This window comes from Labeo rohita, chromosome 24, assembly GCF_022985175.1.
Source record: "Labeo rohita strain BAU-BD-2019 chromosome 24, IGBB_LRoh.1.0, whole genome shotgun sequence".
Lineage (NCBI taxonomy): Eukaryota > Metazoa > Chordata > Actinopteri > Cypriniformes > Cyprinidae > Labeo > Labeo rohita.
Genome location: NC_066892.1, coordinates 1977214 through 2002624, shown reverse-complemented (window position 1 = coordinate 2002624; position 25411 = coordinate 1977214). Strand labels below are relative to the sequence as shown.

Sequence of the window (25411 nt, the reverse complement as noted above, 5' to 3'; positions counted from 1 at the left end):
GACTGCGTAGGACCAATATGTATGTGAAAAAACAAACTGTTGCAAATGTCTAAATGACAAAGTTGCCGAAATAATCTGATATGTACCGCTCCGTCTTTCTTTTTCTGCGCTTACACTTTTGGCAGATTCTCTCACTCACTGAGTTTTGCAAGTGTGAGGGGGAGGGCGGGGCCACCACCTTTCTGTAGCCAATCAAATCAGACTCTCGCGGACTCCATTTACTCTTATCTGATTGGTTCAATAAACACATCACACGCCAAAACATTTATCTTCATTTAGTTCTCGCTGTTGCTCGCTTCCGATGGAATGGTACTTTTAATATAGACATACATTAAAAATAAAATAAAATAAAAACACGATATAAGTTGTGTACCAGGCTGTGTGTTCATACTGAAATTCGAGCTGTGTCGTCATCGTCCTCAACAGGCAATATATGATAGTTTACTGTAATATTGTAATTTTGATGATACCTAATACTAAAACTGCCACGGGGTATATTTTACTCGTGGCTGTTTTTTAAATGTAGCCTACATAACAGACTTTGAATAAAACATTAAAGTCTCCCAGTCACTGACTTTTACTAAAATGGTGTAATTTAAAATCCTCTAAAAATGGTTCAGAAAAACAAAAGACGTGGCATTTATATTGTGCCTATATTTTCGTGCTGTCATTATCTTGCTACTTATGTTTTAATTGTAACTACATTGCTAGGCAGCGCCTTTTACTCACTGAATTAGCAGTTGAGATTCAAAGTCAAAATTAGTAAAAGAAGGTGATTTATGGATGCTTAAGAGCATAGAAGCACTAAATGCCATTAGTCCGAGTCAGCATCTGACGGCTCATCTGACTGTGATCTCATATTTAGATGTTTCTTTATGAAAACAGTGGCATAATACACTGAAATAAAATGTTCTTTAGGCGTATAAAAACGGTAGTCGTGCTTGGGTAGAATTTACCCGCTGGAGGTTTTTAGGTGTACAGCGACCCCTAGCCGTGCTAGTGTTAAACATGGCCTAGCATCTGCACTAGCAGCATAATTTGTAATTTATAAGAACATGCATAATTTCACCTGTCTACTGATCAGGGACGACTCAAATTTTTTAACTAAAATTTAGTTCAATATAGTGAATATAATATATATATTTTTCACTTTAACATGTTATAATTTAAGGGGATTTTACAATTTTTTTTCCAAATCTTCAAAAATTTCAAAGTATACAACTGAGTGTTAAATACAATAAACAGAGACATGGTCTGGAAAATCGTCAAATTCAGATTTATGTAGCTTTATTGTTATAGTAAAAAGGTTTTATCAAAAGTATAGCACTCTGATACACAGTAAAAATAGATGGGTTATTTTTTTAACCCAATAGATGGGTTACACATATTGGGTCACTGTGTTGGGTTATTTTCTAAAACGTTGGGTTATTTTTTTTAAACATCGTTGGGTTGTTTTTAATAATAACCCAGCGTTGGGTTTAATTGGTTCCCGCGGCGACAGTTCAAATTTTAACGGTCGACAGTGTCTGACCACAGAAGAAGCTGCTGCTGCATCAGTGTGAGGTAAGTAATAGGGTTTAAATAACTCTTATAACATTATACTTATACGAAGAACGTGAAATGCACTTCAAAATTGAACTTTTGTTGTTGTATGTTTGTTTTTTTTTAACGAAGATGTAGTTTCCTTTAGTCAGTGTATTGTAACGTTACTGCAGAGAATGAGCTCCATTGTAAACGAATAACGTCACGTTAACTTAGCTGTCCCAGTTAGGTTGCTAGCAGTAATAAATTAAATAAACATTAGCAGAAAGTTGTAAAACTGTTTAGAGATGTATTACAGTAACCTAAAGTTAATAATGTATGGTGGAATGTATACAGGACTACTTATATTACTGAAATCACCGTCTACCATTACTACAGGTTTAGTATTATTTTACAGCTGATGAAGGGTTCTAGACATACGGTTTCTGACTACAGTTTGTTTGGTCGCATTAATGGTTATCACATTTAACTTTATATGGGAAATGGCTAATGTTAAATGAGACATTGTTGATTTAAACCGCGCCGCACGAACCTTTCAACTTCGGTCCAGTATGTAACCTTAGCTCAGCGGCAGCTCAGAGAGATGCGCTCAAATTCAGTTAATTCTCTGTTTAGAAAAGTCTACAAATAATCACATTTCCCAAAAGCAAGACGTGATGGGAGAAACGAAGCTTTTCAAAGTTTCGAATCAATTAAACGAATCGCTTAATTCGCAAAATGATTCACTGCTTCCAATCGTTCGTGACACAACGGCGACGCCTGCTGGTCAAAACAAGGCAAGCGTCAGTTGTTTGGAAAGCGAGCACTAATTGGAATAACACTAAATGTGTTTTTATGGTTTATTTATATTGAATATTGTTATGCATATATTAGATTCGCCTCTAATTACAGCCATTTCTATTATAAAGCTATGACAGATTTGCATGTTTTTTTAAATGTGTACTAAATGTGTTTATACTTATTTTTAGACATTGGGTTCTTCAGTGAAGGAAAAATTACAACAGTGGAATCTCATACATTAAACATCCACATGCCAATTAACTGAAATATTTCAAGGTAAGTAAACTATTTATATTAGTGATCCATATACATTACCAGTCAAAAGTTTTTGGACAGCAAGATTTTTAATGTTTTTAAAGAATTCCCTTCTGTCTAAGCCTGCATTTATTTCATCCAAAATACAGCATTTAAAATAACCGCTTTCTATTTGAATATATTTAAAATGTAATTGTCCAGTCTTTTCAAAGCTTTTAAAATAGAAAGCAGTTATTTAAAATAGTAAAAATATTTCACAATATTACTGCTTTTACTGTATTTTGGATCAAATAAATACAGGCTTAGTGAGTAGAAAAGAATTCTTTAAATAACTTTAAAAATCTTACTGTTCAAAAACTTCTGATTAGTAGTGTAGGTTTTCCAACAATTATGAAAAAATGTTTCTAGTTTATCTGTAAAATGTTTCTTCTTCTGCTTCATCTTATCACAGAGGAAGGAGTCAATGAAGGAAGTTTTATGCGACCGGATGACACCAGCATTGCTGCACTAACTCCAAGAGAAGAAGTTTTTAGCATTTTCAACGGTGAAACAGTGGAACAGAAGACCTTACTACAAGCAGTGGATCTGTGTTTCAGACATTTCTACATTTATGACATCTACTACCCAAAGCTCCTCTGCACCCATTTGCAGCACACAGTCTTTAATATTCCAGGAGTTCTTTCAACACATTACCTCTTCCTTAGAAACTTTGTATTTATTGATCCGTAAAAACTTTTTATGTTGCTGATTATCAGCAAGTCCAGCAGCCAGCAGATTTACTTTGTTTTATTATTATTATTATTATTATTATTATTACTTGTGTTTATGATTTTTTATTTTTGTTTTATTGATAAAAGTTTGTATGTTATGTTTGTTTTATTTGTGCACATTTGTGTATGTGTTGATATAAATAAATATGAATTGATACACATTTATGACCCTGGACAACAAAACCGGTCATAAGTATCATGGGTACATTTGTAGAAATAGCCAAAATTGCATTGTATGGGTCAAAATTATCAAATTTTCTTTCATGCCAAAAATCATTAGAATATTAAGTAAAGATCATGTTCCATGGAGATATTTTGTAAATCTCCTACCATAAGTATATTGAAACTGAATTTATTATTAGTAATATGTGTTGCTAATAACTTCACTTGGACAACTTTAAAGGCAATTTTCTCAATATTTAGATTTTTTTGCACCCTCAGATTCCAGATTTTCAAATAGTTGTTCTATCCTATCAAACCACATATTAATAGAAAGCTTATTTATTGAGCTTTCAGATGATGTTTATATTTAAATACAAAAAAACTTGACCCTTATGACAGGTTTTGTGGACCAGAATCAGATAAATAAACATTAGTTTTGAATAGTTGGTTTTGAATTCAGTGTACATCTTGAAAATATGTCAGTTGTGTGTGCATATTTGTGTTTTGAATGTATTATATTTTCACATTCTTGTACACTTATTTTGTAAACATTTGCAGTATGACTGTTTTACATTTAAAAATATATTTGTAAAAAAAAATATTTGCATATTTAAATAAAATATTTATTTGAAAACAAAGTAGTGTTATAGTGTATTTTTATAAAATAAATAAATAAATAAATAAAAACTGATATAAATGAATCTAAATAATTAACTCAACTGTTGGGTTACTTTTAACCCAACTGGATTTTAACCCAATTCATTGGGTTAAAATAACCCATAGATGGGAAGGTGCTATACCAACCCATAGTTGGGTTACTAGTTGGGTTATTTTTAACCCAACATTTTTTAGTGAGTACTATTGTTGAGCACTGTCACGTAATGTTTAACATCAGCTATATATTAGGCTATATTATATGATATATGCATTTCAATGTAAAGCCAAACCAATCCAATAATGTTAACACCAGCTAACAATTCAGGATGAACACATAGTCTAGTCTAATGGTACACAACTTATAAAGTATCATGTTTTAATTAAGTTGTTGTTTATTTATTTATTTTAATGTATATGCACATTCCATCGGAAGCGAGCAACAGCAAGAACTAAATGAAGATAAATGTTTTGGCGTGTGATGCGTTTATTGAACCAATCAGATAAGAGTAAATGGAGTCCGCGAGAGTCTCATTTCATTGGCTACAAAAAGGTGGTGGCCCCGCCCTCCCCCTCACGCTTGCAAAACTCAGTGAGTGAGAGAATCGTGCCAAAAGTGTAAGCGCAGAAAAAAGAAAGACGGAGCGGTACATATCAGATTATTTCGGCAACTTTGTCATTTAGACATTTGCAACAGTTTGTTTTTTCACATACATATTGGTCCTACGCAGTCAATGTGTTTTGCAAACTGTTGTTTTCGTGTGTAAATCACTGTTCACAGGCTTGCAGTGCTTTTGACCGTATTTTAGCGAAAAGAACGTGCCAAAAGTGTAAGCGCGGAGAAATGGAAGTCGGAAGAATGCAGATCTTATTTATTTTGCGAAAGCATGAAGCTGCAGTTTCACAATACACGAATTACACTTATGAGTAACAGTAAATGCTGCAAATCTGTTTTTTCTTACGCTTGAAACGCGATTTACACTTTTACAAAGCTTCTCTTGCGCATGCAAATTTAATTTACGCTTACAGTCTTATGTACACTTGCACAACACGTACTCTTCACATGCAAATCTTTATGGCATTATTTTATCTCCATACAGTCAATGGTTACCAAATCTTTAAATTTGGTAAATAAAACATACAGACAAATCCAAATTAAACCCTGCAGGTGGTCGCCATACATTGAGGTCTTAAGACACAAAACAATCGGTCTGTGCAAGAAACTGAATAGTATTTATATCATTATTTACCTCTGATCCGACGGAACGAACCCAGTAAACGACCGAGACAGGGGTAGCTGCAGCCTGGAGCAATGGGCGTGCCGAAAGGTAGGGGCGTGCCGAAAGGTCTTTACAATTGGTTGCGAGTTTCCCGTTTAATATAAAGGCAGGCTGTTACCTTAAACGCTATTAACCCCTTTAATCTGTTTAAGTAATAAATCCAACACAATTCTATAAACCCAAATCTGATTATTTCACTGTAAAAATCGTGATCATAATATTATAAATATCGAAATATTATTTTCTAATGTTCCTTAAGAATTTCATTCTGAATGGCCGCAGGTTATTGACGTCTTCACCACCGCGTCTTTGCAAAGGTGTTATAGTGCATCCATATTCAAAATAATTAATCAAAAACAAATTACAATTATTATTTTGTGTATATGGGAACTCACAAGCTGTTCATAAGTTCGAAATATATTTTAGTGATATATTACCATCGTATTGATTACACAGGATAGAAAAAAATGTTATAGAATCAGTAATTTCTACTGTTTCTACTACTAAAAGTGCATGGAAACTAAAAAAATTTTTGCCTGATAAGGACAAACATATATGGTTGATAAAACACAACAACAACAACAACAACAACAACAATAATAATAATAATAATAATAATAATAATAATAATCAGAAGAGCCAGTAGAATAAGTACTGTTTAACAACCGTCTGTTAAGTTGCATTAAAGTGCATATTCCAGGTTAGCGACCCCAGTGAGTTGATGTATAGAAAAATAATGTAGGAGCTAGATTTTCTTGAAACTATACTTTAAAACACGATATTAAGGCTTTTTGAGTCATTTTTGTGAGAGAATTTTAGTTCCGCATCTGAAAAATCGCCAAAACCGGAAGTGACGTCACGAGAGGGAGTGCGGTCAATGTAAACAATAGAAAAACAATGGATCACAATGATCGTTCAGACGCGGAGGAAATTTTAAATGTTTATTTACACTCGTATGACGGACCACACATACAATTATGAGTCTGCTATGTGTCCAAGAGAGCAGGGACAGGCCAGGATTAGACAGAACAACGGTCAGATGAGACGAATTGAAAAAATCAGTAGATGCCGGGAGAATAGGGAGTAGGAATCGAAGGGAAGAAAATATTATTACACGCCTTAGAATTGGACACACTGGACTTAACAGTACATTATATAGAATTGGCAAGCACCCGACTGGGGAGTGTAGACACTGTAATCAACAAGAAACAGTTGAACACGTTCTACTTCAATGTACCAAATACAGTAATGAGAGATATCGTCTCTTTCAGTCAATGAAAAAAGGCAAATCATCATGACTTTTCTTTATCTGGTTTATTGGGGAAAACAGCTAATAAGATATATGATGATATTATTAAGTTTATACAAGAATGTGAATTAAGTAAAGTAATATAGAATATACATAATGCATAATTTATTAATTTAAATATAATTTTGTTTTTTGTTTGTTTGTTTTATGTTTTGTTAATTTTTTTTTTTTTTTTTTTTTGGTTTGTTGTCCCTATGGTCTTTCCCTTCTCTACCCATCATATTAATAAATACATACATCCCGATCCACACTCCAGTCCAGTCGGTGGCGGTAATGCACCATTAAGCTGGTTTGCCAACCGCCATAAAACACCAGAAGAAGAAGAAGAAGAAGAATGAGACGAATTGAGTTGTGGTGTGAGGAGAACAGGGAAGAGACCAGTGTTCGCTTAGATATAACGTTACACACGTTAGCAAACGATATATAATCAGGCTAAAGCAAAGCTAATATTGCTCATCTACAAGTATTCATACTACTTACCCGTAACAGAAACTAATAATCGTTAATCAAGTGCGTCAAACTCGTTAATATCCGACACTAACGTTACGTGATATAGCGGTTTCTCATCAAAGACAGAGAGGGAGATAAACACGTTTGTGTTTCATTATATTCTTGTGTGAGAAACCCTTACCTTCATGTGTTGTGTCAGTCATGAGTAGACAGTTTACAGAGGAAGAGTGACTTTATAAAGGTTCTGAATGGCCCCATTTTGGTGACAATCAATAAACAATAATCACAATCACAAATTGTCTTACTGTATAAAAACTTGTTTATGAAATTTACATCACATAAATATCAAGCAGATCTGCACTTACGGTTAATTCAATTCAGCTTTATTTATACAGCACTAAATCAAACTCAAAACACAACTGTTTTTATATATGTGTATATATACACACACACACACACACACACATACATATATAACAAATGTAGATGTACCAAACATATACTACTGAATCAAAAATATACCATCTGACCCATTTAAAAACATTTAACAATCTTTAAGTGTGGGTATTACACTAATGTGGTGTTAACATGTTAAATTGTGAATGCTGTGCTAGATACACGCCAGCAGCTTCATCTTGTTGATCCTCTGGAGGGATCTGGAACGGGGAGCAGGTGTAGTGGAAGACAAGAAAGTGTTGCGTTCTCATAGAGCCTTTCGTGACCTGCAGTATTCCACTATCATTCATTGCTGACCATGCGTTTCCACTTGGCCTCCATCATATCTGCATCTCCATTAGGCGTGAAAGCTGAAGTCCAGAGGTGGTTAATAACAGCTGGCCTCTACTGCTTCAGATCTTCACACACCCCCGTCTTGCAATGTCTCCCAAAGCCTTATAAACACACCACATGACAATAAATTACCATTTAACGTTAGTTGTGCAAACAATGTCACTAAACTGTAACTAGACCTGATGATTACAATATTAACAAACTGAGGTTAACTTACCAGTTTTGCCTTCTCAAATGGTAACGTTTTTACACGGTTTTATTATATTGCTAATGCTTACAAGCTAACCGCGGTGCTATACAACAACTTATACACATCTCGTTGCGTCTCATCATTAAATAAGTATGTCCACTGATTTGGTAGTTAATACATGTTATAAGAATACTAATGAATAATAATAATAATAATAATAATAATAATAATAATAATAATAAAAGTAGACTTACGGTGCACAGTTCACGTTTTGTCGAGCTGCATCTCTGACGGATCCGGATGAACCACAGGCTGACGGCGGACCCGATGAAGGCGCTGTGTGAACCGAACTAACCGCACCAGCTCTGAGCTGCTTCGGCATCCCATGTTGAGCTCCATCATATCGCCGGGACAATAATCCTCCGGTGTAAATTGAACGCTACACACCACCGCGTTTTTCAAAGCAAATGCATTAGTAAAGGCGCGTCTCTTCAGCTGCACAAACGCACGCAGGCACGGAAAATTGCGCCGTCCTTTTTCTTGTTAGCAAACCTGTGGACTAATTGTCCTGACAGGTTGGAGTTTGTGCAACCTCCAAAAACACAATAATTTACCATGATGATAATCAATTGAAATAAAGAAATAACTACAGAAAACACACTGACTCAAGACCGCTCCTAGTGAAAACCAACAGACCACAGCAAACGACTCCCTCTCGTGACGTCATATGACGCGATGTTAAAAAAAAGCGCTTTTTGAGAACGGTCAAGGAAATCGTCACTTTTTCTTCTAAATTTGTGCCCTTGCGTCTTGTAAAACATTTTCATATCATGCATTAACGATTCATATGGTATTTTTATACAAGGATATATGTTTATTTGAAAAACATTTTTAACCTGCAATATGCACTTTAACCAATTTGGCAAACAGACACAATTTTGGCTAATTAAACATTTATTCAGTTTTAGCTTGTCTACACAATTTTTATTTATTTTTTGTCTACACTAAATAAATAAATAAATAATCACACCCAAATTCATTAATACATCAATTTATTCATCCATGCTATAGTAGCAGTCCATAGAACAGAAGCCACAGTATCCAGTATCCTTATTCATACACAACATCCAGATGAATCTGTTTTAGCAGGTCTGATGGTAGCTGGATCAACAAAAAAAAAACATATACCCCTGGTTTCAGACAAGGCTTAAGCCTAGCCCCAGACTAAAATGTAAGTCTGAGCTGTTTTAACTAAAAGAAATTTGCACTGACTGATCTTAAAAGATATCAGTGTCTTTGTTTTGTCTCAAGATGCACACCAGTAATGTTTTTTTTTTTTTTTCTCTAAGGCATATTATAAAAATTACTTAGTTTACTTAAAAATTACTAAGTATGGCCTAATCCTGGTTTAGTCGAAGCCCTGTCTGTGAAACCAGGCCATAAAATGATAGATGACAGAACCATTTTAAATGAGAAATTACAACAAAACCTGTAATCTTTATTTAAGTTTATTTACCTGTTTGTAAGCACAGTGCAGTGTTAATGGTCAAACTGTATATATACAATGTTAAAGTGGCTGGCAACAATAAATATTCTTATTAGGAAAAAACAGCCTAATTTCTGAACTGTGCAGAGCTGTAGCTGAATAGTTAGGCCTACTATGCTACTGTATTTTAATATGTCTTTAAGGAAAAGAAAGCCAAAGACATAACGTGTGGCCAAATATGGAGATCCATACTCTGAATTTGTGCTTTGCATTTAACCCATCCAAGCACTCACACATAAAGCAATGAGTAGTGAACACACACCCAGAGCAGTGGGCAGGTGTTTTTTTTGCTGCAGTGCCCGGGGAGCAGTTGGGGGTTCAGTGCTCAAGGGTCTCACCTCAGTCGTGGTATTGAAGGTGGAAGAGAGCACTGTACATTCACTCCCTCCACCTACTATCCCTGCCGGTACCGAGACTCAAACCTGTGATCTTTGTGTTATAAGTCTGACTCTCTAACAATTAGGCCACGATTGCCCAAACCTTCAATTTTTTTGTGCCTTGAAGGAGACCTTAAAAAAAAAAAAAAAAAAAAAAAGAGAGAGAGAGGGAGAGAGATTTACAAAGTGCTAAATGTCATCACTTTAAGTTAATATAATTTAATAGAACTGATGTGATTGTCAGTGTAAATTTCATATAAACTCACCAGGAGCACAAAGACAACAGTTAATGGAGAACCGCTGCATTGAAATGCCCTGGGTAATGTTCGCAGAGAAGCAATAAATAAATAAATACAATGTAACTGAATGATATGCCAAATAACATGTGAGTAATCAAAAACTTACTGGAAGATCTTTACAGGATAACTCCATCCAATGTCTAGGAAAAATGGTCTGAGCAACCCTCCTATTAAATGTACCCATAAACACAAAGGTCAGCAACATTAGGTAACTGTAAATGAATCTTAAGTAGTAACAGTACTACAGTACGTGTTTTAAGGGAAAGAGTTTTACATTGTCTCTGTTATTAAAATTATTAGGAATATTACATTTAAATATGCATATCACATTTAAATTTTCAACTTCAGAAATGACAACATATCATTTAATACACTTCAGACTTCATCATTCCCATAAGAACCACAAAGACACAAAAAAATAAATGAAAAAGAAAAACACTGAATGATTTAGAACAGAACCACCACACAGCAGTTAAGAACATTTAAAAAAATAATTGTTCAACTGGTATTTCCGAACATGTACTACTGAACTTATATAAAGACATGTACACTTGATTGTATCTGCCATCACTTAGACCATTCTTGTATAGCCAAAAAAAAAAAAACATTATGACTTACACCATCCAGTGTGACTTGCTCCATGATGGAAACAGAATGCAGTCTTTTGCAAAAACATCAACCTGTCATAAAAATATAATACAAACAACAGTAAAATTGTGCAAAATATATATTTTGTAAGAAATGTATCTACAAAATATGTTACAACTGGATAATATTATTAGTAGTACCAGTATATATTACAAATATATTTTAGTATTATTTTTATTACTATTTTTTACATACTCTTCTCTCTCATATACCGAAAGGCTGTGGAATATGTTTGCACTACACATTCTATATGTATTTATACATTTCTCTTTGTTTTTGTATATTTCTTTTTGTTATGCTTGTTGTTTGCCTCTGTTTTCTGTTAGTATGTCTTCTGTCATGTTTTTGAATTTGTCACATTGTCAATAAAACAAATAAATCTATAACACAGCAGAACAACAGACACAATTACAAATAGTCAAATAAACATAAAGCAAACTATGTTTGACGTACGTATCATGATAACATTTTAAATGTAACATCGCCGTTCACGTTATTATTTATCACATTAACAAATTATCTTAACGTGGATATCATCAAATATACTTACGTTCATGATGAACTGCGCTAAGTCTGTGACGCTGCAAATGTCCAAACATCTTGTGTCTTTCACATCTTTTAAAAACATTGGTTGCACAAAATGAATATCGATACAAGCTTCGATGCAAATACAGTCGTTGCTTTGTCTCACAGTAACGTGTCTGTCAACAACTGTTAAATAATTACTAAAATTGAAAAATACAATGTAAAAGAAAATTATATATTATGACGACATCTTAATAAGCTACCGCAGTTATAAGCGTTACCGCCGCCATGTTTCGTAAAAGTATAGTTACCGCTGATTGGCCAACGCAGAAGCTCCTTTGACCAATGAGAAACCTTTTGACACGCCCCCTACCTTTCGGCACGCCCATACCTTTCGACACGCCCATTGCTCCAGCCTGCAGTTATCCCTACTTGAAACGACCTGTTGTTGCTGTTGTTCGCCATGGCTGAACCTCGCTCGCTCCTCAGTCAGACTGGCGCCTGGCGGCGGCAGTGGCGGCAAAACGTAGTGGGCGTGGTCACTTCAATCGAGAGTGACCAATAGAAAAAGGCCTTTCATCCTGGTAGGTAGAGACCGCCCACTGAGATACAGCTTACTCACAAGCAAAACTTTTTAACTCGCAAACAAAAATTTTAGACTCGCAAAAAGAAAGCAGAAAGGAGAGCAAAACTTGTGGTTTCGCGATGAAAAGTGTTTGAAGTGCGCAAAGAAAAATAAAGATTGTAAAGAAAAGTACATGCACTGCAAATACTTTTATCAATTTCTTTATTTTTGAGATTTAAGAAGACTTTTTTTGCAAATTTTTATTTTTTAATTACAAAATACTTAGTTTTACTCTCAAACACAGTATTTTTGTTTAAATAATAAAGACACAAAAATAACCCCATAGACAGAAAACAACACCAAATTTGATTAATATGAGGATATTTGCAAAACAAGGTTAAAAGAGTAGCAAAAGTATTTTAAAACAATTAACAGTACATGTAGGCTACTGTATGTACAAATACTATTATTTGACCTTAAAACCTCACATTAACCTTCACACCCACACGGAAATAACCTATATAAACATATATGTTTTAATATAGGTTTTGATATAGGTTTTTAATATATGTGACATATATAAAATTGGCCGTAAATTCCATAACATGCCAATTACATGTGATACCAATTTCAAGTGTTCGCACATAAGTTTTTTTTTTTTTTTTTTTTTTAGTTAGTTCTTAGTTATTGCCTTGATAATAGAAAATATGAGCTAGGCATCATGTATGACAGTTGCCAAAGTGAGATATGAGCTAAAATGACCAGATCCTGCCATGAGCTATAGGAGACATATCTTGTATGTACATATAGGGCTTTTTTGTGGATATAAAGAAGCAATACAGGAGACCTATATGGCCTGTATATCCACATATATGCACCTCAATTTTGCCTATATGTGGCATATATATGCATATATGCAGCATATATATTATCATATATGTGCATATATACTGCATATAGGTTTCATATATGCGCATATATCCTCATATAGGTTCTTTCCATGTGGGCATAATTAACAACCTTCAATGGTAATAAAAACACTTTGACTAAATGATATGTGGTTAAATTTTTTTCTTATTTTTACAGAAATAATCTGTAATTATTACATGACATTTTATGTTAAATTACACATTACTCTGTAAAAATACAGAAAATTTCCTTTTAAAAAACAGAAAATGTATGTAATATCAAAATACAAACAATTATCTGTAAATTTAATGGTGGAAATTTAAAATACAGAAAATATCTGTAAAACAACAGGTATTTCATTGTATAATGAAAAAAAGGTAAAATACTGTAAAAAAATACAGAAATTTACATGTAAAATTACATTTATTTTTAATAGTGTATGCATGCGTTAAGTTTATATGTATATACAACTTATTCACAAGTGTATATGTATTCATTACTAACATTAGATGTATTGGTATGGATTTCATAATAGTGTGCACGTGTATTTCATATATATATATTTTGAACGTCCAACAGTATACATGTATATGCAAGTGATTTCTAGGTGTATATGCACATGTTTTATGTATGTATTGATAAGCAAGTTTGATTTAAATCCTACGTGGCGCCTCATAGCGAGATGCTCCTCAATATCCAAGCTGCAGTTATATACCCCTCACTTCTGGAGTTCCCGCCCCATTGTAGAGATTTCCAGTCTGCAGTTATATATACTTGCTCCACAACGTACCAAGCTCACTTTTGCAGCATGTTTTAAAACTGGAGTTAGAACTAACCAGTGCTGAAACAGGGGGGCTTCCTTTAATGACGCTGGAGCTTATATCAAACAAAGGTTGGTGTATCACTTTTAACCAAAATTTTACATCTGAGCAATGTAAGTCCACATCTAGTGTGAAGGGAATCTTTATTAGAATGTGAGTGGTTAATGTTCTAACAATGCAATACAACAACAGCAGTGAACAATATGAATTTTTTTTTTTTTTTTTTTTTTTTTTTTTTTTTTTTTATGACAAATTTATTGATTCCAAGAAACACATGTTGGTAATCAATATAGCAATTTACATCAGTTAATTTTGCACATGCCCTCTATCCAAAACAAAACACATGTGAAACACAAGTGTAAAGAAACATGTTAGATTCATAAAACCTTGCAATTGCAATAATTAAAACTACATCTTTACATCAGCTGAAACACATGCTTTGAAAGAAACAAAAACATTTTCAGGATCCTAGTTTTTTTTTTTTTTTTTCAGCAGGTTTTTGTAGCTGAGGTATTATTTATGTTTATTTTTTAACTAATCTTGTGAAATATCCCAGTGCTCCTTTTTTATGTCCTCCTGCTCTCCTCTTTATGTCTTCCAGTATTTTGGCCTTTTCAAACATTTTAATTTCCCTCAGTTTCTCAGTCAGAAAATCAACATGCAGTAGTATTAGCAGAGAATCAGGATTGAGTGCAGTCATCTCCAGATTTACCACACAGTCAAAAGCTTCATTCACCAGCTGTGTCTTCTTGATTTCTAATTCTTGCAGTTCTTCTTCCAGCTTCTTGACCAGAGACTTACCAGCACAAATCTCACCAAAATATTTATTTTTTAATTCTTCATAGGTTCTCGTTTTCTTCTCTTTCTTTGCTTCATATATTTTTGCTTCTTTGACATGTCTGCTGTAGTGGCATTTATTTGTGCACACTGTACAATAATCATCTTTCATCACGCTGCACCATGAGATATCATCGGCCCACCAACATCCTGGATAATGACAGTTCTCCTCACAGATGGTGCAGCATGTTGCCTTTTTGGTCAAGCGCCACATTTTTGGATCTATGGGAATCTTCTCTTTGTAGGTCACTTCAACTTCATACTCAAAATTTTTATTGTTCCTGACATCTTCCTTGTTCTTTTCCAGAGCTTCTTGAGTTTGTGTCAGCTCATTTTGCTTTAGTTCCATCTCTTGAACACGTGATTGTAAATTAAAGATATTTGCCTCCAGCTGCTTCTGTTGTTGTAACACATTTTGAGTCATCTTTAGGGTTTTTGGTTTTATGTTGTCAAGAAAATTGAACAGTCCTTTCATTCCTTCATTACTGAGTTTCCATGCATAATTCTCCATATTTTCATCTTTTTGATCAGCAGCTTCTGAATGACAATTGTTAAACGTGAAAAACACTGGCTGATTCTTGTCATTTACTGCACACTTGACTTTAGCCTCTTTAACAGCCATCAGGGCATTTTTAGGACATAAACATGAGTGTGTGAAGAGCAAGACAATGTTTTCAGCAATATCTCTTCCAAACAAAGACTGAACAGCATCAAATATGTATTGTTGTCTGTCAGAGAGTCGATTCTCTGTTGCTTTAATCGCCAAACACACTGTGTGTATTTCATGGACCCAGTCATTGCATCTGCTTAAATTAAGCAAACTCATGGCGATCTCTTTATCATTCTGAATGTCATGTGTGTCTCCATATCCTGGTGTGTCGATGATTGTTAAATAGATTTTACGGTCTTGTAGATTTAAGTCATAGATAGTAATCCTGGAGGTCTGACTTTGAACTAAAGACCGATGTTCATCACTGTTGTCATCTGTAATCTCAAACCAAACTTTATCATTTTTCTCTATCCTTAAGATGTAGTTTACCATTGCATTGATCAGTGTTGTTTTTCCTGCTCCTGTTTCTCCCACCATTAGAATGGTTTTATGGGTTTTGTTGTTATCTCTTTCTCTTTCTCCAAAGGTAATTTTTCTATATGATGGATAATTATCAGCAGAGTCTGTTCTTGGTTTCAGACGATATCGAGGAAGAGTACCCTCTTCCATTACAGTACTTTGCTTGATAATTTCATTGATTTTGTGCAATTTATCTTCCAAGCTGGCTGTATTTTGTCTGTAATGTAAAGCAGAAAACAACACATACATGTTTTGTCTATAAATTAATAACATCTTCGCCAGAATGAAAAAAAAGAAAGAAAGTTTTGTAAAATTTCAAATTTGACAAGCAATATCTTTGGAGTTCACACCCACACACACACACACACACACACACACACACACACACACACACACACATATATATATATATATATATATATAATCATTTAAGTGTTTAAATATACTTTTATATTGCAATAATTTCACATTTAATCTTCAAATAATTGTAGAAGCAACATAAAGTCACTATATTTTTAATATTTGTTTTATGACTCAAGGCCACTATCATACTACATACTGCTACATATGCTATTAGTGTCTTTTGGAAAATGTTTTCTTTTTTCTAATATTGACTTTAGCCATTCGGCATTACAGTATATTTGTGAGCTATCAATTTTAACATTTATTATTTAAAAATTTATTTAAAAAAATAATTAAATCAACTAATTCAAGTGAACTTAAAACAATGTTCACATAAACCCATTATAATAAATGCCATATTTAGCTACCTGTGCCCTCCAGCAAGTAGGAAATACACAGAAATTGAATAAAGTTATCAAACACTAAATTCTAAATGAAATATATATGAATCCTTTAAGCTTTAAAAGTTATTGATTTCTTCTTTTTTATTTTGTTCTTTGATTTACAGACATCACAGCAGCTGGGTTATTTGTTTATTTGGCTGCTATTACTTTAAGAGCTGCCGCTGCTGAACATGAGATTTGACACACATTGTATTTTTAGGTCTTAAAGTCTCTGTATAAGCTGACAAATTGAATCGGGTGTTTTAGATGAAAGGGACAGTGCTGGACTGCTCCAGGACAGTTTTGAAAACCACTACATTTCAGAGATGTGTTCTTAAATGTGACTCATATATAACAAATATTTAGGCTACATTCATGCACAGTTTTAAGGCAGCGTTAATCACCTTTTTGGTAACTTCATGACATAACTGATGACATAACTATGACATTGCATGCCTGTATTTTCATTTTTTTCATATTTTTAACACTGTTAAACTGAAAAAAAAAAAAATAAAAAAATAACACATGGGTTAACACAATAACTCTGACAGTACTTGTATATACAATTTTTAAAAACTACAGATCTGATAGATTTTAAAGTCAGGGTTAATGGTGGTTAGAAATATGGCTGAATGAATAGGGTGCGGTGGTGTAACGGTTTGCAGTTCTTTGTTCAATTAAAATAAACCATTTTTAAACCATAAAAATTAACCAGATAAAATTTGGCTTCAAACTTTCATTTTCCGTTTTTTCAAATACCTCACAAACGAATAATTGTCTCTCTGTTTAATTTTCTAGTCTACAAGTTTAGGTTGTGGCATCCAAATAAGATTTTTTTTAGAGCGCTGCCGCTTTATGTATAGGCAGGGTGCGATTTGCTGGTCTCTGGTGTATGCATCCCTGCCTCTGCTGAATTATTTTTATCCCTGGTGGGGATAAAAACATCGTGCGAAACTGCTTCTAAGCCCCGATCTAAAACAAATGATGCGCTTTAAAATCCCGTATCCGTATTAAGTGTTTGTAAAAACGCCGCTTTTAACCCCCGTATGGCTTGCCACAGGACGTCGTTAAAAAACACTGTTCTGATTGCACAAAAGCGCGCGTTACTTAAGGCGTTTTCCTTCACAGCCAGTAATATTGAACTGTTCTCACCCAATCAATGATGAACACAACCAGACCTGGGCTGCGTTTCCCGATAACGATTGATCTTAGCGCTTAAGAGCGTTTTCTACGAGTCATTTTGCGAACGTTCGTTATTGTTTCACGTGCGTTTCCCAAAAATGCACTTAACACAATTGCACGTAGCCCTGCTTTAAGTGCTACTTAGGAGTCGCTATCCCTTGGTCAAGTGCTGAAATGTCACGCTGTAGAATGGCTCGTCATTGTCACATTTTTTTGAGTTCCTCCTTTATTTGTGTCATCTTTAAAGCACATTAAATATTTTCTGTTAAATACAACATTTGTACTACCCTCGAAATGTCCATATACAACAGTGTACTTTTTTTTCATTCTAACATTTATTATGTCATTTTTATTTTATTTCTGTATTCGTTATTATTTCTATATTGAATTGTGTAATGAGTAGAAAATAGAAATGAATAAAAATATACGTACAAATAAAATGAAAAATGACTTTGAAGAGAAGTACATTTTAGGTGCAATTTGCCGGTTGTCCAGCAGGAGCCCTCATAACTCTGTCTCCTTACGATGCACTTAAGGCTTTACGATTACTCCAGAGCACTCGTAGATCTACGAAGATTTTCAAGTGCTACTTAAGTTACGATGTTTTTGGGAAACAGACCGTAATATTAAGATCAGTCGTACGATCAGTTTTACGAACGTCTTAGGCTTACGATGCTTTTGGGAAACGCAGCCCAGGCTAATTCACCACGGATCGTTGTAGCGGACGTGCCTGTGAATTGATACTATTAAATTACTGCACTCAGACCAGAGGATATGACTCGTTTAAGATGGTCAAACCAGTTATTTTTCAATAATACCGACTCTGGGCTTGGAATAATTCTTTATTTGAATGAATAAAGTTTGATATAGCAAAAAAATCGAAATACGAACAAAGCGAAATAAAAGAGAAATGACAAAGGGTTTGATTTGATTAGTATTGTTGTTGTTGTGTCGTTTTGTTTTAATCATGGAAAAACTAAAATTAATGTATTTTTATATTTTTTATATTTATATATAATTTATTTATTTATTTATTTAATTGTTCGTGGATAAAAAATTACCATATGCATTTGTGCGTGAGTGGCCTTGAAATACCACTTTTCAACTCAGCCTGTCTTTTCTGCCTGTGCGCCGGCGCGATCCCTTGCATTGTGATAATAGAGCAAAGAAATATAAATGTCTGCTTGATTTTGTTATTTCACAGTAACAACAAAATGTTACAATTGCTTTTGTAAAATATGTCTCTAGACAGCTTGAAAGGTCTACTTAAATGAAACAATCCAAAACAAATATGTGTTTAAGCTATTTAATTCGTAATTCAAACAAGAGGTATTCTATAGTCTTTCCAGGCTGAGCACCTTATCTGCATTACTCCCACGCGCAGCCTGTTTAATATAAAGCCTGCACTGTAAAAAATATTCCGTAAAATTTACGGTAAAAAACTGGCAGCTGTGGTTGCCAGAATTTTACCGTAAAAAATACGGTAGCAACATTTTATGTTTTGCGGTTTTCACTTAAATTTACAGGTAAATACCGTAATTTCATTAACTGATATAATGTTAATGTACCAACCTATTGAAGTACTGAAATCTGTTTTGTACCTTTGTAATACACTGATCACCACCAAAAGCAGGTGGTGATGAGAAAAATCACATGATGAACCAAAGCTCATCACAAACAGCTTTTATATATTAATATATAGAAGGTGCACAGGGTCATTCACACAAACACTAAACACCATCATGGTAACACACATGAAACTGAAATAATGCATAAACATACATTTAACAACATTACATGTAACATAGAACCCTAATGTACAAAACTGATAAGAAAAAACTAAGAAGAAAGGGTTATTTCAACAAAAAACATCAAATTAAAAAAAAAAAAATGTAACCGGGAATTCTGGGTATGTCAGTTTACGGTAAATTTCAGTGTTCACTGTAAATTTTACGGCCTTTTACTGTTAACCATTTAACAGGTTTTTACTGTAGCATTTTTACAGTATTTTACCATTAAATTCACGTTAATTTTTTACAGTGTGGAATTGACCACAGAAGAAGAATGTAAATGAATTATAGCTAATATATAATCAGACAAAAATGTATCAAGGCCGCCTCCGCACATGAAACAGATATTGAAGTATAAGCTCATTTATTTTACCCACGAACAAACATAGAAAACATATCTTAATTTTTGTTTTTCCGTTTCTCAAACAAAACGAAAATAATAATAATAATAATAATAATAATAATAATAATAATAATAATAATAATAAAGGCATAATTAGGCCTACAGTATTTAATAATAATAATAATAATAAATAATATAATTATACTGTTTGTCATTTCTCTTTATTTCTTTTTAAGTAAAATCAAATAATCTAAATTTAAATCAAAACTAAACAAACAAGGCCCGTTTATTCAAAATAACTGCTTTGATTTAATAATACATTTAAATACATTTAAAACAGTGCATTTCTATGATGCAGTAGCTTCAGCAGCGTGCAGATGCTCGTTTATTTCAGGACTGTGGTGACAGCAGCGCGGACAATCGCTTAACAATATCTTCTAACGGGGAAAACACATGGCATAGTATGCCGTTATTATCAGAAAAAAATATGTCGTTTCAAAGAGAAAATATGTCGTAAAAACGACAAATCTATTTATTACGACATTGCTTCCACACACATATTATTTTTCCAGATTTTTTTGGTTACATGTGAGCTAATCCAGTGGTTCAAATTTGTAACATTTTGTTGTTATTGTAGAAAAACACAAAATAAAGCAGACATTTATGTTTCTTTCCTCTGTTATCGCAGTGTTGAGCTTTATATAAGATGTATATTTGCAAGAAATATATGCAACAGCCAATGAAGAAACGATATTGTGACTATAATTTGCAGAACTGTACATCAGATGAACTCTTATTCTGCGTGATGGGACGGACAGTAAAGACAGGTTGAGGTGAAAAGTGGTATATCAAGGCTGCTCACGCACAAATGCATAGGTAAATCAAACTTGAGTCATTCAAATAAAGAATTATTCCCAGCCCAGAGCCGGTATTATTGAAAAATAATTGGTTTGATCTGATCATCTTAAACGAGTCATATTCTCTGGTCTGAATGCAGTTATTTGATAGCATATTGTAGACAGATTGATCCTTATAAACGTGACGCTACAATAAAAATATTAAAATACGTAAGTGTTTTTGTGTATTTGTGTAAGTTCAGCAGCATGCAGATACTCGTTTAAGGACAGCCGTGACAGCACCGCGGACAATCGCTTAGCTTCCTCATGACATAACATCTTGTTATTCAGCAGCATGGGGCTGGTATGCTAAAATGCTGTCCATGTAAATAACAATTACATTAAAGTGTGATAAAGACGTGGAATCGGTCTATATTCAATATTAGTAGTGATACTTTGCACAAATATTTCCTATCAGTTCACAGGCACTTCCACTAAAACGATTCATGGTGAATTAGTCTAGTCTAGTCTGGTTCTGTTCATCATTGATTGGGTGAGAACTGTTAAGTATTACTGGCTGTGGAAATCAGTGGGCGTGGCTCATTATACTACAGGGAAAACGCCGTAAGTAACGCGCGCTTTTGTGCAATCAGAACGGCGTTTTTGACAGCGTCCTGTGGCAAGCCATACGGGGTTAAAAGCGGCGTTTTTACGAACACTTAAACGCCGTTAAATACGGCGTTTTTGTACCGTTAACGCGCGTTTTTTACGGCGTTTTGTATGTAAACGGGATTTATCTATAGCGTAATTCTGACCCCTTTTGGTTTGCCATACGTTGCCATGATTCGCGATCCGATTGAAGCACCATATATATATATATATATATATATATATATATATATATATATATATTGTGTGTGTGTTCGGGTTATTCTATCGTGATGGGGACTGCAACTTGAATGCGCACTGGCTCATGGGGACTCATGGGTCTCCGTGGGAACCTAAGCTTATACGTTATACAGAATTATGTTTTCTTTCTTTATTTATTTTATTCATATATTTGTTACACCAAAAAATGCATAAAGTTTTTTTTTTTTTATGTTTAGGCATATGGTTAAGGTAAGGGGACAGAATATACAGCCATGAAGAACAACAGGAATATGAGTATATTCCAAATTTAAGAAATGTCGTCTAATCCAGGCCACAGACTTTCAGAGTTTAGTTACATCCCTGCTCCAACACACTGTATTTTTCAAATAATATTCTGATTCATAGCTGAATCAGGTGTTATTTGAAAGTTTTCTGTTTCTGTGCTGCATCCTCAGAGTAAGTGTTAAGCCTTTTTAGTCTCTCCACCCACCCAATCACATGACAAATAGGATACCTTCACAGGCCTTATAAATGACACCTGTGCTCACATTTGTTCCCCTTTTATTTGTTAAAGCATTAGAGGACTGTGATCTCTACTTCTTATCCGATATTTTGTGTGTGTAATTACCAATGCAAGTGCCTTATGTTCTATAAATGCACTTCTCATTTTTATGTATGCTCATGTTAGATACATTTTAATTTATATTTGAAGATCTAGCTGACCTTCAGCACTGTCTCTGTTCTTTTCAGGTGTGTTTAACTAAGATAAACACTGCAGGGCTGCCCAGAATAAACATAGATTAACATAGATTAAACAAAGCATGACATAGTAGTGATATGTTCTGCTTCAGCATCATAATTAACAACAATCCTTGTAAATCACTCAGAAAAGATCTGATTAAAAAAAATATGCATTCCTTTAAAGGACAGCCAGATTCTACTGGGTACCAGCACATGAAGGGATTTCTAGAAAAGAAGCTGCAGATGAGTTTAAATGAGCAAAAGGTTTAAAACAGAGGTTGCTCCAACCAGCACCAGTATGCCAGTCTGGAAGTTTCTAGTAATCCCTTTAAGAGTTTATCTGGTGTGTTTAATACCAGAATGATTTACGAAAGAAAAGGGGTAATGAGAAAGAAAAAAAGTTAATATTGCACAAGCAGACAGAAAAAGCTACGCAATCTGCATCATTGCCAACGACTGGGCGTGGACACACTTCATACAAGAAGGCAAAAAGATGGATGAGTTGTATCGCGAATCATTTGATTCAAACGGGACTTTAAAGCCCGTATCGCGAATCATTTGTTTTAGATCGGGACTTAGAAGCAGTTTCGCAGGATGTTTTTATCCCCACCAGGGATAAAAATAATTCAGCAGAGGCAGGGATGCATACACCAGAGACCAGCAAATCGCACCCTGCCTATACATAAAGTGGCAGCGCTCTAAAAAATCTTATTTGGATGCCACAACCTAAACTTGTAGACTAGAAAATTAAACAGAGAGACAATTATTCGTTTGTGAGGTATTTGAAAAAACGGAAAATGAAAGTTTGAAGCCAGATTTTATCTGGTTAATTTTGATGAACAAAGATCTGCAAACCGTTACACGAGTCAAAGTGCGTTAACGCTTGTAATATTTTTAAGTAGTATTAAAATAATAATAATAATTATAATAATAATAATAATAATAATAATAATAATTAAAAAAATAATTAATTGGTAAATATGTTCTCAAAGCCCTATTAAGAATAGAATTTAAAGACTAAAATGTAAGTGTGTAATAGTCATACCTTTCAGCAGAATCTGCCATGATTGATGTCGGCTTAGAGAGTTCACCAGAATATTTTTGCTAAACAATGCAAATTGATACACATTATTCTTCCTGTAACTGTATACAGTATAGCAACAGTATAAGACAATCTAAAGTATAATGGAAATAAGTACTACACTGAGTCACAGAGTAAAGCACAATAAAAGCTGATTTAGAATATTACCTGTTTAACAGAGTTTCTTCCTTCCACTCATTGGAACTTGAAACAAGGAAGATCTATCGCTATATTTATACACTAGCCAACACCCATTTTTGAAGATCACGTGATTTGCAAGAACATGTCAAACCAAGGCCGGTTCTACGCAGGGGCAAGAGGGGGCAGTGCCCCCTCAAATAAATGTCTTGCCCCCTCAAGTCAAAATTTTGAAAACTTGAGAAAGCACATGTTAATATACTCACAAAATGAATATTACATGTTGACAAAATGATCTGCGGTAGCGGAAAAATCCGCCGAAAAAGGGACACTACACAATACGGTATTAGATTTTGCTCATGTCTCTGTCCCTCCGCTGTGTGTATTCATTCACAGGCTGCAGCGCACGCACACACGCGCACACACACACACTCCTCCCCTTAGCCCTCGGTAAACATCCAATCACCGTCCGTATGCAAATGAGTCAAGACGCAGGCTAACGTAGTGTTGTGTCGGATTTCAGCGCGGTCACCGAGTGGAAAGACTTTGAAGAAGCTGCAGCGTTTTTATAAAGAAAAAATATATAAAAAAAATAATAAAAAAACATAATACCATCTGTTCTATAGCCCATCTGCTTTTACTTCGTTTTTTTTTTATTATTATTCATAAGACAACTTTTCAGTTTTGTAAATATTCTAGTTATAGTGTTAAGTCTTACTTTAGGTTAAACGTTTTTGAGAATTAGACCACCCAGCTAAGATAAATGTTATGTCTTTGATTGATAAAATCTGGATTAAGGATATTTTATTTTATTTTGTTTTATTTATTTAATTTTTATTTTTCAGTTTCCCCCCCTGAGGGATTGCCACCTTATTGTGGTCAGAGGGTTTGCGTGCCTCAGTGACCTTAAGAGCTATACCAGCAGGAGCTTAGTCTTCAAGTGGGACACCCAAGTTGGACAGGTCTGAAGGTAGAGGCCTGAAAAGGGCAATCAACTTCACCAGGTTTTGGACACAGCTAACAACACAATTCAGCAAGGAAAATACTGTTACTATAAGCACAGGGAAAAAAACAGTGCTCGAACATGATGTGTACACATGATGCCCCCTTCACATTTCTGACTGCCCCCCCATATGTGCCTGTCTAGAACCGGCCCTGTGTCAAACTATTCGTTTTCAAAGGTTTCAAACATGCAATTCCTGCTAAAAAGACAGATATAGGTGCTATACACAACAATGCATCAACAGGGCTCTAGATAGTGGACTGAAAGATTGAAACGATTCTGTCATCATCTAACATATCACTCTGCAGTATCCGACTGACAGGTGTTAAACAGGAAATACACTGGCTGATTCTTGTCATTTACTGCACACTTGACTTTAACCTCTTTAACAGCCATCAGGGCATTTTTAGGAGGACAAAAAAATGAGCGTCTGAAGAGCAAGACAATGTTGTCAGCAATATTTCTTCCAAATAAAGACTGAACATCATCAAATATGTATTGTTGTCTGTCAGAGAGTCGATTCTCTGTTGCTTTAATCGCCAAACACACTGTGTGTATTTCATGGACCCAGTCATTGCATCTGCTTAAATTAAGCAAACTCATGGCGATCTCTTTATCATTCTGAATGTCATGTGTGTCTCCATATCCTGGTGTGTCGATGATTGTTAAATAGATTGGACTGTCTTGTAGATTTAAGTCATAGATAGTAATCCTGGAGGTCTGACTTTGAGCTAAAGACCGATGATCATCACTGTTGTCATCTGTAATCTAAAACCAAACTTTATAATTTTTCTCTATCCTTAAGATGTAGTTTACCATTGCATTGATCAGTGTTGTTTTTCCTGCTCCTGTTTCTCCCACCATT

General features: G+C 34.4%; 1 protein-coding gene and 1 long non-coding RNA gene across 2 annotated transcripts; one reads left to right on the top strand and one right to left on the bottom strand.

Annotated features, from left to right (window-relative positions):
* Positions 1–1334: 1334 nt before the first annotated feature.
* On the top strand, positions 1335–3778 carry LOC127155473 (uncharacterized). Its single transcript, XR_007825603.1, has 2 exons — positions 1335–2598; positions 3029–3778. It is a non-coding gene; the product is annotated as an uncharacterized LOC127155473 (long non-coding RNA).
* Positions 3779–14120: 10342 nt separating this feature from the next.
* LOC127155457 (uncharacterized) lies at positions 14121–23653 on the bottom strand. The gene is made up of 3 exons (XM_051097661.1): positions 23574–23653; positions 23370–23428; positions 14121–15994 (listed from the first exon to the last, which is right to left on the bottom strand). The coding sequence occupies exons 2-3, from the start codon at positions 23387–23389 to the stop codon at positions 14395–14397; spliced, it is 1620 nt and encodes a 539-aa protein (XP_050953618.1). The 5' UTR covers positions 23390–23428; positions 23574–23653; the 3' UTR covers positions 14121–14394.
* Between the last annotated feature and the right edge of the window lie 1758 nt (positions 23654–25411).